We start from the raw sequence: 16,337 nt of genomic DNA on the forward strand, positions 1-16,337 counted from the left end.
AATTAATGAAAAGCTGGTTCTTTAAAAAGAAATAAAATTGACACACCTCTGGCTAGACTCACTAAGAAAAAAAAGAAAACGCTCAAATAAATAAAATCAGAAATGAAAGAGAAGTTACATAGACACCAGAGAAATACAAAGGATTATACAAGAAAACTATAAAAAGCTGTATGTCACCAAATTTGATGACCTAGAAGAAATGGACAAATTCTTAGAAATACATAACCTTCCTAGACTGAGACATGAAAAATGAGAAAACCTAAATAACCCCATCACTAGTAAGGAAATTGGAACTGTCATAAAAAACTCCCCCAAAAATAGAAGTCCAGGAAACAGATGGCTTCACTAGTGAATTCCACCAAACATTCAAAGATTTAATACCTATCATTCTTACACTCTTCAAAAAAACTCATTTTACAAGGACAACATTACCCTGATACCAAAACCAGACAAGAACACATAAACAAAAAAAAAAGTTACAGGCCAATATCTGATGAACACAGATGCAAAAGTGCTAAACTAAATACAAGCACATCGAATACAATGATACATTAAAAAGACAATATACCATTCATTCTGGAAAAGGCAAGGAGAAGGTTCCAGCCAAGATGGAGGCGCAGGCAGACACGCTGCATCTCCCTCCACAACTAAGAAGGAATACAACTACCTCAAAACTAGAAACAACCAGAAGTTCCGGAAAATCAAGGTACATGGAAGTCCAGCAAACAAGGATATAAAGAAGAAATACTCATCCAGACAGGTAGGAGAGGCAGAACCCAGGCGGAGAGGACATGGCCTGGTGGTGGCAGCAGTGGCAACAGCAGCAGGCCAGCGGAAAGTGCAGTCACACGTTTTAAAAAGTCAGGAGGGACACCTGTGGGGAGTTCCCAGCTCCTCACCAGAGCAGCTCATAGTCCCAGCAAGGGGAAAATCAAGCCTCATTGCTTCTGACTGTGCAAACCAGTGGGGGTTGAGGCGGAGGCAGAAACCCCCAGGGTCCTAGAATGTCCGCAGACCCGCCCACTCTGGGAACCACAGCCAGGGCAGCAGCTAGAGCGGCGCCAGTCTGGTGCGGAAGTGGGAGAAGTGCCTGGAAAAGGGGCGAGTGCTGGGCAAGCGGCATTGTTCCTTCTCAGACCCCTCCCCCCCATACAGCGCCACAACGTGGTGAAACAGGTCGCCTGTTACTGGCGAATCCCTAAGGCTCTGCCCCTTACAACGTAGTAGGAGCGATAGCTCTGCCTGGGATACGGAAGCAAACAAACACAGGAGACTTCTGGCCAAGATGGAGGCCTAGACTGACACGCCCCGTCTCCCTCCACATCTAAGAAGGAATACAACTACTGCAAAACCAGCAATAACCAGAAGTTCCAGAAAATAAATGGAGGTCCAATGTATGAAGTTATAAAGAAGTGGTGCTCATACAGGCAGGTAGGAGGGGTGAAGCTGGGGAGGAGAGGTCAAGCTGTGCTGTCCGCAGTAGCAGCAGTGACGGCGGCAGGACAGTGGTAAGCACAGACACCTGTATTTAAGGCGAGGCGAGAAGAGCCTGGGAGCACCCCTGGCAGCAGACCAGACCCATCAGCTTGGGATTCCAAAGCCGGGGAAGGCAGATCCCCATTGCCTTGGACTGTGAGGCCCGGTGGGGGTGGGGACAAAGGAGGAGGCTCCCGGTCTCTCAGCTGAGAGTGAATGGCAGGAATTCATCTTGGACCCCCATGCCCGCAGAAAACTCCCAGTTGTGAGGAGCGCACAGGGCTTTCCCCCCTATAGCGTAGGAGGTATGACAGCCCTGCCCAGGAAGCAAAGGTAAACACAAAACTCTTCAGGATAGCACAGATCATAATAGTGATCCTAGTGATGCAGCTGACCAGACAGCAAATTTCTAATCTAATGAAGCAGCAGATAGAAAATCTTTCTGAGGCACAGTTCAGAGCTTTGCTTATAAAAGCGCTTACAGACCTAACAGCAGATCTTAAACAAGACAGGGAAGAAATGAAGGCTAGTCCTGCTGAAATGAACAAGAACACATATGAAAACTAGTGGTGAGGGCAAGCAAACCAGGGATCAAATCAACAAATCTGAACATAGGGAAGGAACAAACAGTCAACCAGTGCAGAAAGAGGAAACGAGAAGTGAGGAAAATGAGAAGAGGCTCAGAAACCTATGGGACAGCTATAAATGGGCCAACATCGGAATCATAGGGTTGCCAGAAGGTGAAGAAGAACTAGAAATGGAAAAACTATGTGAAAAAATAATGAAGCAGAACTTCCCGAACTTGGGGAAGGAAACAGACTTACAGGTCCAGGAAGCACAGAGTTCCAAAGCAACTGGACCCAGGGAGAACCACACCAAGACACATTGCAATCAAAATGTCAAAAATTAAGGATAAAGAGAGAATCTTAAATACTGCAAGAGAGAAGAAGAGAATTACATACAAAGGTGTCCCAATAAGACTGTCAGCTGTATTCTCAAAAGAAACTCTGCAGGTAAGAAGGGACTGGCAAGAAATATTCAAAGTAATGCAAAGCAAAAACCTACAACCATGATTACTCTACCCAGCGAAGCTGTCATTCAGGATAGAAGGGCAGAGAAAGTGCCTCCAGGACAAAGTAAAACTGAAGGAGTTCATCAGATTCAAACCACTGTTATATGAGATGTTAAAGGGACTTATTTAGGAGAAAGGATCAAAACTACGAGCATTAAAATGAAAGCTGTATCACAACAACCAACAACAGAAGCTAGGAAACCGAAACAAACAAACTAAGTAGGCAATGAGAGTGTGAAAAGAATTATAGGTATGGGGAACATTATTGGGGGAAGTCAGCGGGGAGGGGGAGGGGGGGAAAGGGAGGGAGATGGTACAGGAATTAAGAAGCATAGTAGGAGGGAGTGGAGTAGACAGGAAGATGTTGAGAAGAACTATATGCACAACCAATGGCCATGGAGTAAGGGGGGGTGGACAACTGGAGGGAGGGATGTCACTGGGTAGAGGGGAACAAAGGGAAAAGAAATTGGGACAACTGTAACAACATAATCAATAAAGCATATTAAAAAAAAAATATATATATATATCAGATTAAGTGGAGTTCATTCCAGGGATGCAAGGATGGTTCAACATCTGCAAATCAATCAATACACCACATTAACAAAATAAAAAATCATAACAATCATATCAATAGATGCAGAAAAGACATCTGACAATGGAATACTACTCAGCACAAAAAGATGAAATATTGCCATTTAAATCAAGATGGATGGATCTTGAGATTCTTATGCTAACTGAAATAAGTCAGGCAGAAAAGAACAGGAAACATTCATAGGTGGGATATAAAACAAAAAACAAATGAACAAAACAAACAAACAAAAACAAACTCATAGATACAGACAACAAAATGGTGGTTACCAGAGAGGAAGGGGGTGGGGGAGGACCAAGAGGGTAAAGAGGGTCAAATACAAGGCACTGAAAGGAGACTACACCATTATTATTCACTTCAACTGTACTCCTGTGGGATGGCTCACAAGAAGTGGTGGCCACAATTAAATTTGGTTGAATATCTTATTGACAAGATCACAAATATATATTAAGTTACACAAGACATACCTACTTGTTCAGCATAAAAAATTATATACTCTCTCTTGATATTTCCTCAATTGCAGCCCCTGCCCTTGAAGTAATACTGTCAGTTTGATTTGTGTTCATCTTTTCACCTACGTTTACATGTGTGTGTATATATGTGCTTAGGGAAATTATTTTTTTATTTTCTATTTTAATATAGGAACTGGTCCACAACTTGCCTTTTTTTAAAAATCCTCGTCCGAGGACATGCTTACTGATTTTAGAGAGAGGGGAAGGGAGAGAGAGAGAGGAAGAGAAACATTGATGTGAGGGAGATGTTGGTTGTCTTTTGTAGGCGCCCTGACTGGGATCAAACCCACGACCTACGTGTTTGCCCTGACCCAGAATCAAACCTGAGACCTTAAGGTTTATGGGACACTGTTCCAACCAACTGAGCCACACCAGCCAGGGGCACAACTTGCCTTTTTCACTCAACAGTGAGTCTTGGCAATCTCTCCATATCAATATGTAGAGACTCACCTCATTCTTTTTAACTGCTACATAGTAATTTCATAATACAGATATGTCACAGTTTATTCAACCAGTTCCTTATTGGAGAGATTGAGGTTATTTCCAATGTTTCCATTACAACAATAAAGATCTGAGCAACCATTGGACTTCCTTGTAACATATTACCTTAGTGTTTTTCAAGTCAAGTAAATCCCTGACATCAATGGAAAGGGCTCTCTGCTCTATCTTTTAAGTATACTCCCCCTTAAGGTTGATCTCTGTAAAGAGGTCACTATGCTGATACACTAGACCAAACTTTACAAGTGATATGCTCCCCTTAAGGCCATGACCTTCACCCATAGTTTCTATGAAATTTATGGTAACATTCAGAGAACAGAACCTATTCCCTTAGCTATGGTCAGATACCCTCCCAAGTTCAGCAGTGGTGGAACCCTGTGTTTTTCTGGTCTTGGTTTCAATAGGTCCTGGTTTCGTAGGATTTGAAGTGAAAGCCAATAACATCAGACTGAAGTTAGCTGGAGAATGGATAGACAATGGATACTTCCTAGTCCACTATGACTTGGGAAAAAAATAACAAAACCCCCCAGAATTCCAGGGGTCTACAGAATATGGCAGCTGGACAAATAATGTAGACACTGTTTCGATTCTTTTCCGCTACTGTAATACAAGTTTCCTCGGCTCTCTCTAAGACTAATTTTAAGATGCCTTCATACCCCAACTAGGATGAGCAAAAGCTAAATATTCTGTTTTCTCCCAGAATAAACAAGAGGGCTACCGCTAGCCTTAAACATTACTGCTTGAGGTATTCTTGCAAACTCCCTGGCAATATGCCTGAAAAATATTTGGACTTGGCAGCTAGGACAAAAGCCCCCTTTACTATTGAAGAAGAAATGAAAGATGGCCACGAGACTTGTCAGAGAAGCTCTTCAAGCAGTAACTAACAAGAGGTAATGCATGTGGTTTTCCACAGAATGAGACTACTGTGATCCTAAGAAACATTTCCCAAGAACTCAAGCAAGCATACCACCTCCAAATGGTACACATTTTAAAGAAATGAACCTTATTTGAAGAGCAGGTGTAATACAGTTGATATTAGTTTCTTTTGGTAAAATACACCTCACATAAAATTTACCATTTTAAAGTGTACAATTCAATGACATTTAGTAAATTCACAATGTTGTGCAGCCATCACTAGTATCAAAATTCCAGAACATTTCATTACCCCCAAAAGAAACCCCCTAACTCCTTAGCTATCACTTCCGGTTCCCCTTTCCCACAGCCTCTGGCGACCACTGATCTACTTTCTATCTCCAGAGATTGGCTTATTCTGGACATTTCATATAAATGGAATCATACACTACGTGGCCTTTTGTGACTGGTTTCTTTCACTGAACACAATGTTTTCTAGAATCATCCAGGTTATAAAATGTATCAGTACTTCATTTTTCTTTTCTTTTCTATTGTGGTAAAATATACACTCTAAAATCTATCATTCTAACTATTTTTAAATGTGCAGTTCAGTGGTATTAAATACATTCATAGTGTTTTGCAACCAAAATCCATCTTATACCTTTCCATCTTGTAAACTGAAACTCTGTACTGATTAAATAACAATCCCGCCCAGTCCCCTAACCTCTAGCCCTTGGAAACAACCGCATTCCTGCGTTATTTTAATCTTTTGCTTTTACACCTGGATCCTTCAGGCTAACCTGGATGTCCCGGGCCCGTTCATAGGACTGATATGCAATTTTCTCTTCCATGCTGGCCAATTCCTGTTTCAGGTTCAAGATTTCATTCTGGTGGAGCTCTGTTAGGTCATTTAGTTGTTCTTCCAATCGTTCACATCTAAGAAGAGGGAGAGAAGTTAAAATTTTAGACATTCTGTATTTTTCCTGATATTATTCATATCCAACCCTCAAAACTCATTCTGCAAAGGGAGAAAAGAAGAGCACAAAGAAACTGAGTGGCCTGGGGTAATAGGGCAATATAACTCTTCCAACATTCTTCTTCATACACAGTATTTGCAGTGATGCCAGCAGCCCTGGTTAGCTTTGAACATACCTATAATAAATGAGGTAGTTCTTAAATTCTATTCTGAGCAGCACATGAGAAAGGCAAAGAATAGAGTACAATTAAGCAGGTCTCATCAAAAGATAAACAGCACATAAATGGAAATGGACCAGGCAGTCATCAGTAACTTATTCTGACACTGGACAGGTCAGTAACTGTGATGTTCATGATTTAGAGCCCATCGTTCCCATGGCCAAATACAGTGTCTGGAACATCTCAGTCAACAAATATTACCATGGTAAGCAAGATAGAAACCCTGCCCATAGGAGTTTACATTCTAAGGTGGGAGGTAGAGGAGAGGGAGGGAGCGGCAGAAAAACCAAGATGACTGCAGATATGGAAAAGTAAACCAAATAAGATCACTTAAAGCAGAAGGAATAGCAAGTATAAAGTCCTCAAGATGGGAACAAACTTGGCAGGTTTGAGGGACAGAACGTAGGCCTGTGTGACTATAGCTGGGTAAAAATGAGGGAAAATGAAAATGTAGGGAGATGAGATTTTTTGGAAGCAGGGACCATTTTTTAAAATTAATTAATTAATTAATTAATTATTATCATCACCATCACCATTATTCCTCGTCTAAGTATGTTTTTATTGATTTGAGAAAGAGAGAGAGAAATATCAATCAGCTGCCCTCCACATGTGCTCCGACTGAGACTTGACCTTGCAACCTAGGTATGTGCCCTGACTAGGAATCGAACTGGTAAACTTTTGGTGCATGGGATGACCCTTCAACCAACTGAGCCACCCAGTTGGGGTGGAAGCAGGTAACATTTTAATTCGACTTGTATCTCTAGCACTTAGGACTACATATAAGCAAATTTACTCTACATAAAGATAGAACCTGGGCAGGGCATTTAAGGACCAATAGGACTGGAACATGTTTAAAGATGAGATCAGAGATTCCAGGTGGAAAAGAACATGGGTAAAGGGCAGGAGGTAGAAATGTATAGAGTAATTGAAACAGTGGATCTATGTTGCAGGAAAAAAGGGAAAGTTGGTCTTAAAAGGTAGGCAGAGGAATCCTGGCTGGCATAGCTCAGTAAATTGAGTGCTGGCCTACAAGACAAAAGATTGTCAGTTCAATTTCCAGTCAGGGCACATGCCTGGGCTGCAGGCAAAGTCCCCAGTAGGGGACATGCAAGAGGCAACCACACATTGATGTTTCTTTACCTCTCTTTCTACCTCTCTTCACCTCTCTCTAAAACTAAATAAATAAAATATATACATTTTTTTAGAAAGGTAGGCAGGGGAGTGGAGATTCTGGAATAGACAGTACATGGGTCCAAAGCAGATTGCTGAAGGGGGAGAGCGTGGCATGATGAACACAGTGTTTTAGGAAAACTGGCAGAGGTGACAAGGACAGACTGGGGTAGGTTGTGTGTAAAGTATCAGGAATCAAACAAAGCGCTACACGGGTAGGAGAAAGGTTGAAGACTACATATGGCAGCATAGGCAGACATGGCTCACCTCTTTGCAAAACCACATCAAAATTACAACTAAAATATAGAACAGCCATCACTCAGAACTGTCAGAAATCGAGTTGAGTGGAAGTCTGACAACTATGGAATTATGGAAACCACATCCATCCAGACTGGCAGGAGGGGTGTAGATGCAGAACGGGCTGGTCCCTCACCCACGTGTGGTGGATAAAAATGGGGGAGGGGTATATTGGGAGCAAGGAGTCCCAGCACAACAGGCCACCCAGCCCAGGGTTCCAGAGCCAGAAAGATAAGTCCCCACAACTTCTGGCTGCAAAATCCAGTGTGGATTGTGTCGGTGGAAAAAACTGCTAGAGCTCCAAGAAGTTCCTCTTAAAGAACTCACACATGGACTGACCTAACTCAGACTTACTCCCTCTGAGCTCCAGTACCAAGGTAGCAGCTTGAAAGGCATTAGTGGCATACAGGGAAAAACTGAAGTGTCTTGCATCAAGGTGAGCGGAGGTCATTGTCTCTTTTCTAAACTCTCCCTCCACAGAGCTGGCAAACGGGTGCCACATCTAAGATTCCATCAACCTGGCTAACACTGTTTGATCTGCCTTGGAGATCCCCAGAGACTCTGTCACACCCAAGCTGTTTCCATAGGAATGGCTGGTTTTGGCTCTAGCCTCACAACTTCCTAAATCCTATCAAACAAGCAACAGCTGGCCTCAGTGAACCCCAGGTCCAGTACTAGGGCCAGCACACCCAGTGCAGAGCCACAGATCATGTTGGAGCACCACCACCCTGCCCTCACACAGCTGATCTTCCACGGGGGATGGAGGTTGGTGGTCAGTGGTCACAGCCAATCCTTGCAGCAATCAAGGCTCAACTACAAGAGGAGGGTGTACTCAGCCCACACAAAGGGTGCACCTAAAGTACCCAGCTTGGGTGACAAGGGAGGCTGTGCCATTGGACTCTAGAGGACACCAAATACATTAGGCCACACTACCAAGTCATGGAGTCATAGTAGCTCTACCTAATCCATAGAAACAAACAAGAAAGGCTGTCAAAACAAGGAGACAAAGAAACATGGCCCAAATGAAAGAACAGAACAAAACTCTAAAAAAAGAGCTAAACGAAATGGACACAAACAATCTATCAGATGCAGAGTTCTAAACATTGGTTATAAGGATGCTCAGGGAACTCACTCAGGACTCCAGCGGCATAAAAAAGATCCAGTCAGAAATGAAGGATACACTAACTGAAATAAAGAACTATTTACAATTTATAAGGAAACAACAGTAGAGTGGGTGAAGCCGAGAATCAAACCAGTGATTTGGAACATAAGGAAACAAACAAACAAAAAAAAACCAATCAGAACAATAAGAAGAAAAAATAATCCAAAATAATGAGCATAGTATAAGCAACTGCTGGGGCAACTTCAAGAGATCCAACATTTGCATCATAGGGGTGCCAGAAGGAGAAGAGAAAGAGCAAGAAATTGGAAGTCTAGTTGAGAAAATCATGAAGGAAAACCTCCCTAATTTGGTGAAGGAAATAGACATGCAACTCCAGGAGTCCAAACAAGATGGATGAAAAGAGGCCTATGCCAAGACACATCATAATTAAAAATGCCAAAGGTTAAAGATAAAGACAGAATCTTAAAAGCAGCAAGGGAAAAGAAGTTACCTATAGGGGAGTTCTCATAAGACTGTCAGTTGATTTCTCAAAAGAAACTTTGCAGGCTAGAAGGGATTGGCAGGAAATAATGTCAAGAAAAGTAGGGACCCACAGCCAAGACTGTTCTACTGAGCAAAGCTATCATTTAGAATTGAAGGGTGGATAAAGAGCTTCTCAGACCAGGAAAAACTAAAGGAGTTCATTATCACCAAACCATTATTATATGAAATGTTAAAGAGACTTATTTAAGAAAAAGAAGATCAAAACAAAAACAAAAACAAAAAATAAAAACAAATTTATCAACAATCGAATCTAAAAAAAAAAAAACTAGGCAAAGAAGAACAGAGACAGAATCATGGATACAGAGAGTGTTTTGATGGCTGCCAGATGGGAGGTGGTATGGGGCAAATGGGTGAAGAAGTGAGGGGATTAAGAAGTACATACAGAACAGACATGGGGATGTAAACTACAGTATAGGAAATGGAGTAGCCAAAGAAGTTACACACATGATCCGTGGACATGAACAATGGTGGGGGTATTGCCTGAAGGAGTGAGGGGTTCTGGGAGGAGGAGGTGGCAAAGGGCAAAAAATCAGGACAACTGTAATAGCATAATCAATAACATAATAAGATACTGAAAAGCACAAAAATAAAAGGTATGATCAGTTCAAAAATAAATAAAATAAAACAAAAATGCCAGAACAAACTCGAACATTTAAAACTACCCTCCCCTGCCCTGGCTGCTGTGGCTCAGTGGATTGAGTGCCAGACTGTGAACAGAAAGTCTGCTGGTTCAATTCCCAATCAGGCACATGTTTGGGTTTTGGGCCAGGTCCTCACTTTGGGGCGTGTGAGAGGCAACTGAGCGATGTTTCTCTTGCACATCGAAGTTTCCCTCTCTACCTCCCTTCCTTACAGTCTCTCTATAAACAAATGAATGAATAAATAAATAAATAAAGTGAAACTACCCTCCCCTTTCCCTTGTTGTTAAATACATCCATGGTACACAAAATTTTAAGAAATACATGGAGCCCTGGTGGGGTGGCTCAGTTAGTCAGAGCACTGTCCCATACACCAAAAGGATGTGGCTTTGATTCCCGGTCAGGTTACATACTTGACTGCTGGTTAGATCCCCAGGTGGTGTGTGTACAGGAAGAATTCAATTGATGTTTCTCACACTGATGTTTCTCTCTCTCAAATCAATAAACATACCCTTGAGTGAGGATTAAAAAGAAAAAAAAAAAGAAATGCATGGAAGTTCTTTAAGGAAATTTTTCTATTGCAGCACCAACAGTCTCACTTCCAATAATTATACGATAAATAACTATACCCTAAACTTCATTCTCTCTCTAAGAAACCGGGCTTTTAAAAAAAGGCACAGTCTGAGTCTTTTTACTATGTTTCTGACCCCTACTTAATTCTCCTTTATCCTTAATAGGAATCTGTACTGCTTTCTTTCAGTTACTACAGTGGCTAAACAGAGTGAGCAAAACGCATTTCCACCTTTTGTCTGCAACTAGGGCTAGCATTTTCTGTGACTCTGCCTTTTCACTTCACCTTCTGCCCAGGGCATGTGCTTGAAAACAGCTGCCACCTCTGGAGTTGATTTTTCATCACATTTTAAGTTCACCAAATGCCATGAAATTAACATATTGTCTTTTTATGAAATTAAGCTCACTGTTTTATAGTGATTTTACTTTTTATTAATTAACTGATTTAAGAGAGAAGGGGGGAGGGCAGAGTGAGGGGGGGAGACAGACGTCAATTTTGCTGTTCCCCTTATTTATGCATTCATTAGCTGATTCTTGTTATGTGCCCTAACTGGGAAATTGAACCCGGAACCTTGGTGTAGAGGGGCGACGCTATCCCTGGCTAAGGTTGTGGTATTTTTAGTGTTTGATGATTTTCATTATTCTCTCTCTTCACCAGAGTATTCAAGAGAAAGGCTGGGCTTGGCAGCAAACAACTCTCCTAAGCTAAGAACTGATGTTGGTGGCAGGGAGGGGACAATGGTGTAGCAACCATTCTGCATGCTGATAAAAGCAGACCCACATGATGTGTTTCACATGTGTTCCAGAGGCTACAGCCCCAACCTCTTGGCCCACAAATTGTATAGTCTTTAAGGAATGCTGGGAAATCTTATTTGATATTAAACATGGTTCACATATACCATTAGAATAGACTGAAAAGTAATAGCAACAGCAAAGCTACCATTAATTCAGCGCTTTCTATGTACATTCATCTCCACAACCTCAAGGAGGTAATAGGTATTATCTTCACTTTGCAGATGAGGAAACTGAAGCTCAGGGAGGAAAGGAACTTGCCCAAGGCACACAGAAATTAAGTAGGGGAGCTAGGATTTGAATCCACGTTTGTTTGACTTTAAAACCCAAGTATTGTATTGTATTTTATTTTACTTATTTTTTAGAGAAGGGAAGGGGGAGAGAAAAGGACAGAAACACAGACGTGTGAGAGAAACATCACTTGGTTGCCTTTTGCATGCCCCCAACTGGGGACCTGGCTGGAACCCAGGCATGTGTCCTGATCAGGGATCAAACTGGGGACCTTTCGCTTTACAAGACAGTGCTCAACCCACTGAGCCACAACAGTCAGGGCAAAATCCAAGTCTTTAATCTTTACACTGTGATGCCACTTTGAAACTACTCAAGAAGCCCAGATAAGCTAAGCCCCTTTATAAGAAATCTCAGTCAGGTTTATAGCTGATCCAAATCACATAGCTATAAAGGGAGATGAAAAATAATGCACTGACGTGATGGTTTGGAACTTGATGGCAAGGTGGAGTCAATGGGAAGAGGGGTGTAATAAAGATTACGAATCTGGAATAAAAGAAAATAATAACAAGTGTTGGCAAGGATGTGTAGAAATTTGAACCCTGGTATATTGCTGGTGGAAATGTAACATGGTACAACTGCTTTGGAAAACGATTTGGCAGTTTCTCAAAAAGCTAAACTTCTGACCCAGAAATCCCACTCCAGATATATATCAAAGATAAATGAAAACTTATTTTCACACAAAAACTTGCATACAAATGTTCATAGCAGCATTGTTCACAATAGCCAAAAAGTGGAAACAACTCAGTATTCATCAACTGATGAATGGGTAAATAAAATGTGGCATATTCATAAAATGAATTATTTTTTAAAAGATTTTATTCATTCATTTTTAGAGAGAGGGGGAGAGAAACATCAATATGTGGTTGCCTCTCAAGCACCCCCAACTGGGGACCTGGCCTGCGATCCTGGTATATATATACCTTTCCTGGGAATTGAACCGGTGACGTTTTGGTTTGCAGGCTGGACTCAATCCACTGAGCATACCAGCCAGGGCTAAAATGAATTATTATTTGGAAAGAAAAAGAAATGAAGTAAGACATGCTATAATATGGATGAGTCTTGAAAATACTACACTAAGTGAAAGATGCCAGTCAGAAAGGACTACAAATTGTATGATTCCATGTATATAACATGTTTAGAATAGGCAAAGCTACAGAGACAAAAAGATTAACAGTTGCCACGGGCTGGGCAGGACTGGGAAGACTAAAGGTTGATGAAAATGTCCTAAGCCCAGGCTGATGTGGTTCAGTGGCTTGAATGCTGCCTGAAAACCAAAAGGTCACCAGTTGACTTCTATACTCAGGTCACATGCCTGGGTTGTGGGCCAGGTCACCACCGGTTAGGGGCATGTGAGAGGCAACTGATGGATGTCTTTCTCTCTCACACATCAATGTTTGTCTCCCTGTCTCCTTCCATTCTCCTCTCTCTAAAAAATAAAAATCTTTTAAAAAAGATTTTAAAAAGTCCTAAAATTGATTATGGTGATAGTTGCATATATTTGTGAATATACTAAAATTCATCGATTCGTATACTTTAAATAGGTGAATTGTGTATGAATTATCTCAATAAAGTTAAGAAAGATTAAGGATGTTGACCATGTACTTTGAAATTCATTAAAAAATAAGACAGATGGGGTAGATGGAAAGATGTGATAAAACAATATAGTAAAATGTAGAATTTAAGAGGTAAGTGTATGGGTATTCACTGCACATTTTTTTCAAGTTCGCAGTGTGTTTGAAAGTAAAAAATATAATAAACACTGGGGAAAAAAGATTATAGTTGTTATTGCCAGGAACATGTGGGTTTAGGTCCTGGTTCCTGCTCATATGCTGCAGAACACAAGTCATACGAATTACCTAGAGAATGATGACTTTCTGAAAAAAATGTTACAGTTGTCATTGTATAACTGAAATCCTCTTACACTTACAAAAAGTTGTTTGGGTTATCAGTAAACGTCTCCAATCTGCAGGAAACATCAGGGAGGAAACTGAGAAAGCCATAAACTTCTAGGCTTTTGCAAAATGTGAGGAACAAAAGCAGTTGGCAAGATGCCTTTGGTGTCTTGGAACGTAGGTTTTCCAGGTTGCCTCAATACCTTGAAAGAACATTACTGGCCTGTCATTATTAGAACACTTTCCCTGTTTTGTTCACCCAGGTCATGGAAGTTTGTTCCTCAGCTCTTTTCACAATCTCACAAACCTGCTCATGCTTAGCAATTCCAATCAAACCTTTTTTTCAGTGTCCTCAGCCTTGGAGTGGTTTACCTAACCCATATGTGAAATTATGGTCCAAAAACAGGCTAACACAAAAGAGCCCAGTAAAAACAATGTGGTATTATTTTGGGTGGAGGAGTGCATGTGGGAGGAATTTAGGGTTCAATCTAATCTACTTAATCACAATTAGCATCAAAACATTTAAACACTAGCACCAATAATAACAAGAAAATGATAAGTACCCTCTCAACACACCTTTTTATGAATCAGGAATTCAGATTCATGAGGACATTTCTATATTAATCCTCACTTCCTTCTTCCCCAAGAAGTACCTTCAATTTATAATTAAGAAATGGGAGGCTGAGAAAGATGTAGCAACTTTCCCAGTGAGTGAGGTGTAGTTAGGATTGGAACCACTTGGTTCATGCCTTATTAAAATTTTTTAATGTTGCTTTTAAAAAACTCATTTCCTGTACTATTAATCAAATGCATAATCTGAAGAACAAAAAGAAAATATCCATATTCTAGTTCCCATGGAATTCCCATTACTCCCATTATTATTAACATTATATTGTCTTCTGCTTACTTCACTTGCTAGTGTTTACTTCCTGCCTGAATTCTAAAATGGAGAAGCCAGATTAGGGAATTCCAATAAAGAACACCTCTATCTTTTCATTAAATATTAACACCAAACCAAAGACTAGGGAGAAAAAAGGGACAGTCAATTGTGTACAGCCTTTCTTTCTTTTTTTTTTTTTGTACATTTATTGATTATGTTGTTGTGTACAGCCTTTCATATGTGGTTTTTTATACACCAAGAACTTCTTGTAACGGATTTTAATTTTAACCCCTCACGTGGCACTAAAGCCCTCTGGATGTGAGAAGGGGGATTACTGATGCTACTAGTATATGATTTTGACTGGCACATGTTTTTCGTGGGATGCCATCTGGAACACAAGGTAGCATGAGATCAATAATCTCACTTTGAGAATTTTTACTCAAAGGTCCTTCTTAAACCATTATAACTCAGAGGGAACACAGACACCTAAATATGGTTTGAGTGTAACTATTAGCAAACAGAAAGCCTTAATACTGTAGGATCTTTTTTAAAAAAGTAGGTTATGTCATTATTTGGAAAGGTGAAATTTCTTCCCCCATTCCCCAGAAGTAAAACTTGCTCTACCTACAAAGTATTAAAACACATCTAGATTTTGTTGTAGGTGAACAATTCATAAAGGAATACTGATCTCAGAAAAGTGTTTTATCGACTGGATTAATTCACACAGTAGTCATGTTCGTAGATCAAAGATAATCTCTTTTGTGTCAAATTCCTGAAGAATGAGAAACTGGATGAGTGTACTGGTTGGGAATGCATCACCTAATACTCTACTCTTTGGGTGTGGCTCAAGAGTGTAGAGTCATCTCTGACAGTGGTGCTTCCCTAGTTGGGTAATAGGTCACTAGGACTGGATGGCTGAAGAATCTTGTAGAGCAGGAATTAAGAGAAACAGAGAACTAGGTCCCAGGGCTGACACAGATAGGCAACTATGGGAGCAAATTACTGCATTATTTCCCAAATGCTTGCCAGGGATCTGCGGTAGCTTCCGCTAGAGTTTGACCAGAATGAAGAGATACAGCTGGGGTAGAGGATATGACATGTGCTGGGGGCCTGAATACATTCTTGGCTGAACTGTGAAAAGCGAATCTTGCCTCCTTACCTTTTGTTACCTCATTTGTGTTGAAGCATGAAAAGAGGCTCAGAAACACTGAACTAGCCTTCAGTTGAAAAGGAAAAAGTACAGAACTAGTCCCCTATTGACAATTAGTACCCCCAACTTTCAGGGTAGTGCATTATCTTAAAGATAAGAGACAGTAGATGCCTAAAGCACACAGGGAATAAATAAAAGCTAGAGGGGCTTTCTGGGCAATCAGGAGACTTGGTAATGACAGCTTTCTAACATCTTGGCACACCCCAGACCATAATAGTTGCTTCCACACATATTATCTCATTTAACAATGTCAACAATCCTGTACAATAGATATCATCATCTTGTTTTCATAGAAGAAACTGAGGCTTAGATGGAGTTCCATAAGGTCACACGGCTAATTACTGTCAGAACTGGCAAGCAAATTCAGGATCCTCTAACCTCAATTTAATTAATGAGTAATTTCTTTTCTCTCCCTTTCTTTCCTTCTCCAACCTTTCCTGCCTTCCTTCCCATTTTCCCTCCATTACCTCTTCAGTGGCTAAACTGGGAGAGGCTAATCTATAAATCTTTCTATGAAAGGTCTTATGCTTCTTAACATCTTCTAATTGTTTTTTTTCTCTCTTATAAACAAAGAGCTAATCTGATCCAATATTTTCAGTTTCTATTTCAAACTTGTTGGCCAAACCTAGTCTACATATCCTCTGGAGATTCTTTGATCAATTTACTAGATGAGAAACCAGGTTAAAAGCTGGAATAAAGAAGCTCACATAGCTACATCTGTCTTATGCCCAGTGATAA

The 16,337-nt window shown here is 40.7% G+C and overlaps 1 protein-coding gene across 7 annotated transcripts in view; it reads right to left on the bottom strand.

The window, feature by feature from the left end:
- Positions 1-16,337, bottom strand: part of TMCC1 (transmembrane and coiled-coil domain family 1) — a 242,665-nt gene that overhangs the window by 27,953 nt on the left and 198,375 nt on the right. For all 7 annotated transcript variants that reach the window (XM_090284212.1, XM_090284211.1, XM_090284209.1 and 4 more), the window contains one exon: positions 5,800-5,935. In XM_090284212.1, coding sequence (XP_090140338.1) covers positions 5,800-5,935 — 136 coding nt within the window. The remainder of the gene's footprint in view (positions 1-5,799; positions 5,936-16,337) is intronic.

This window comes from Furipterus horrens, unplaced genomic scaffold (genome assembly GCF_987537825.1).
Source record: "Furipterus horrens unplaced genomic scaffold, mFurHor1.1.pri manual_scaffold_7, whole genome shotgun sequence".
NCBI lineage: Eukaryota > Metazoa > Chordata > Mammalia > Chiroptera > Furipteridae > Furipterus > Furipterus horrens.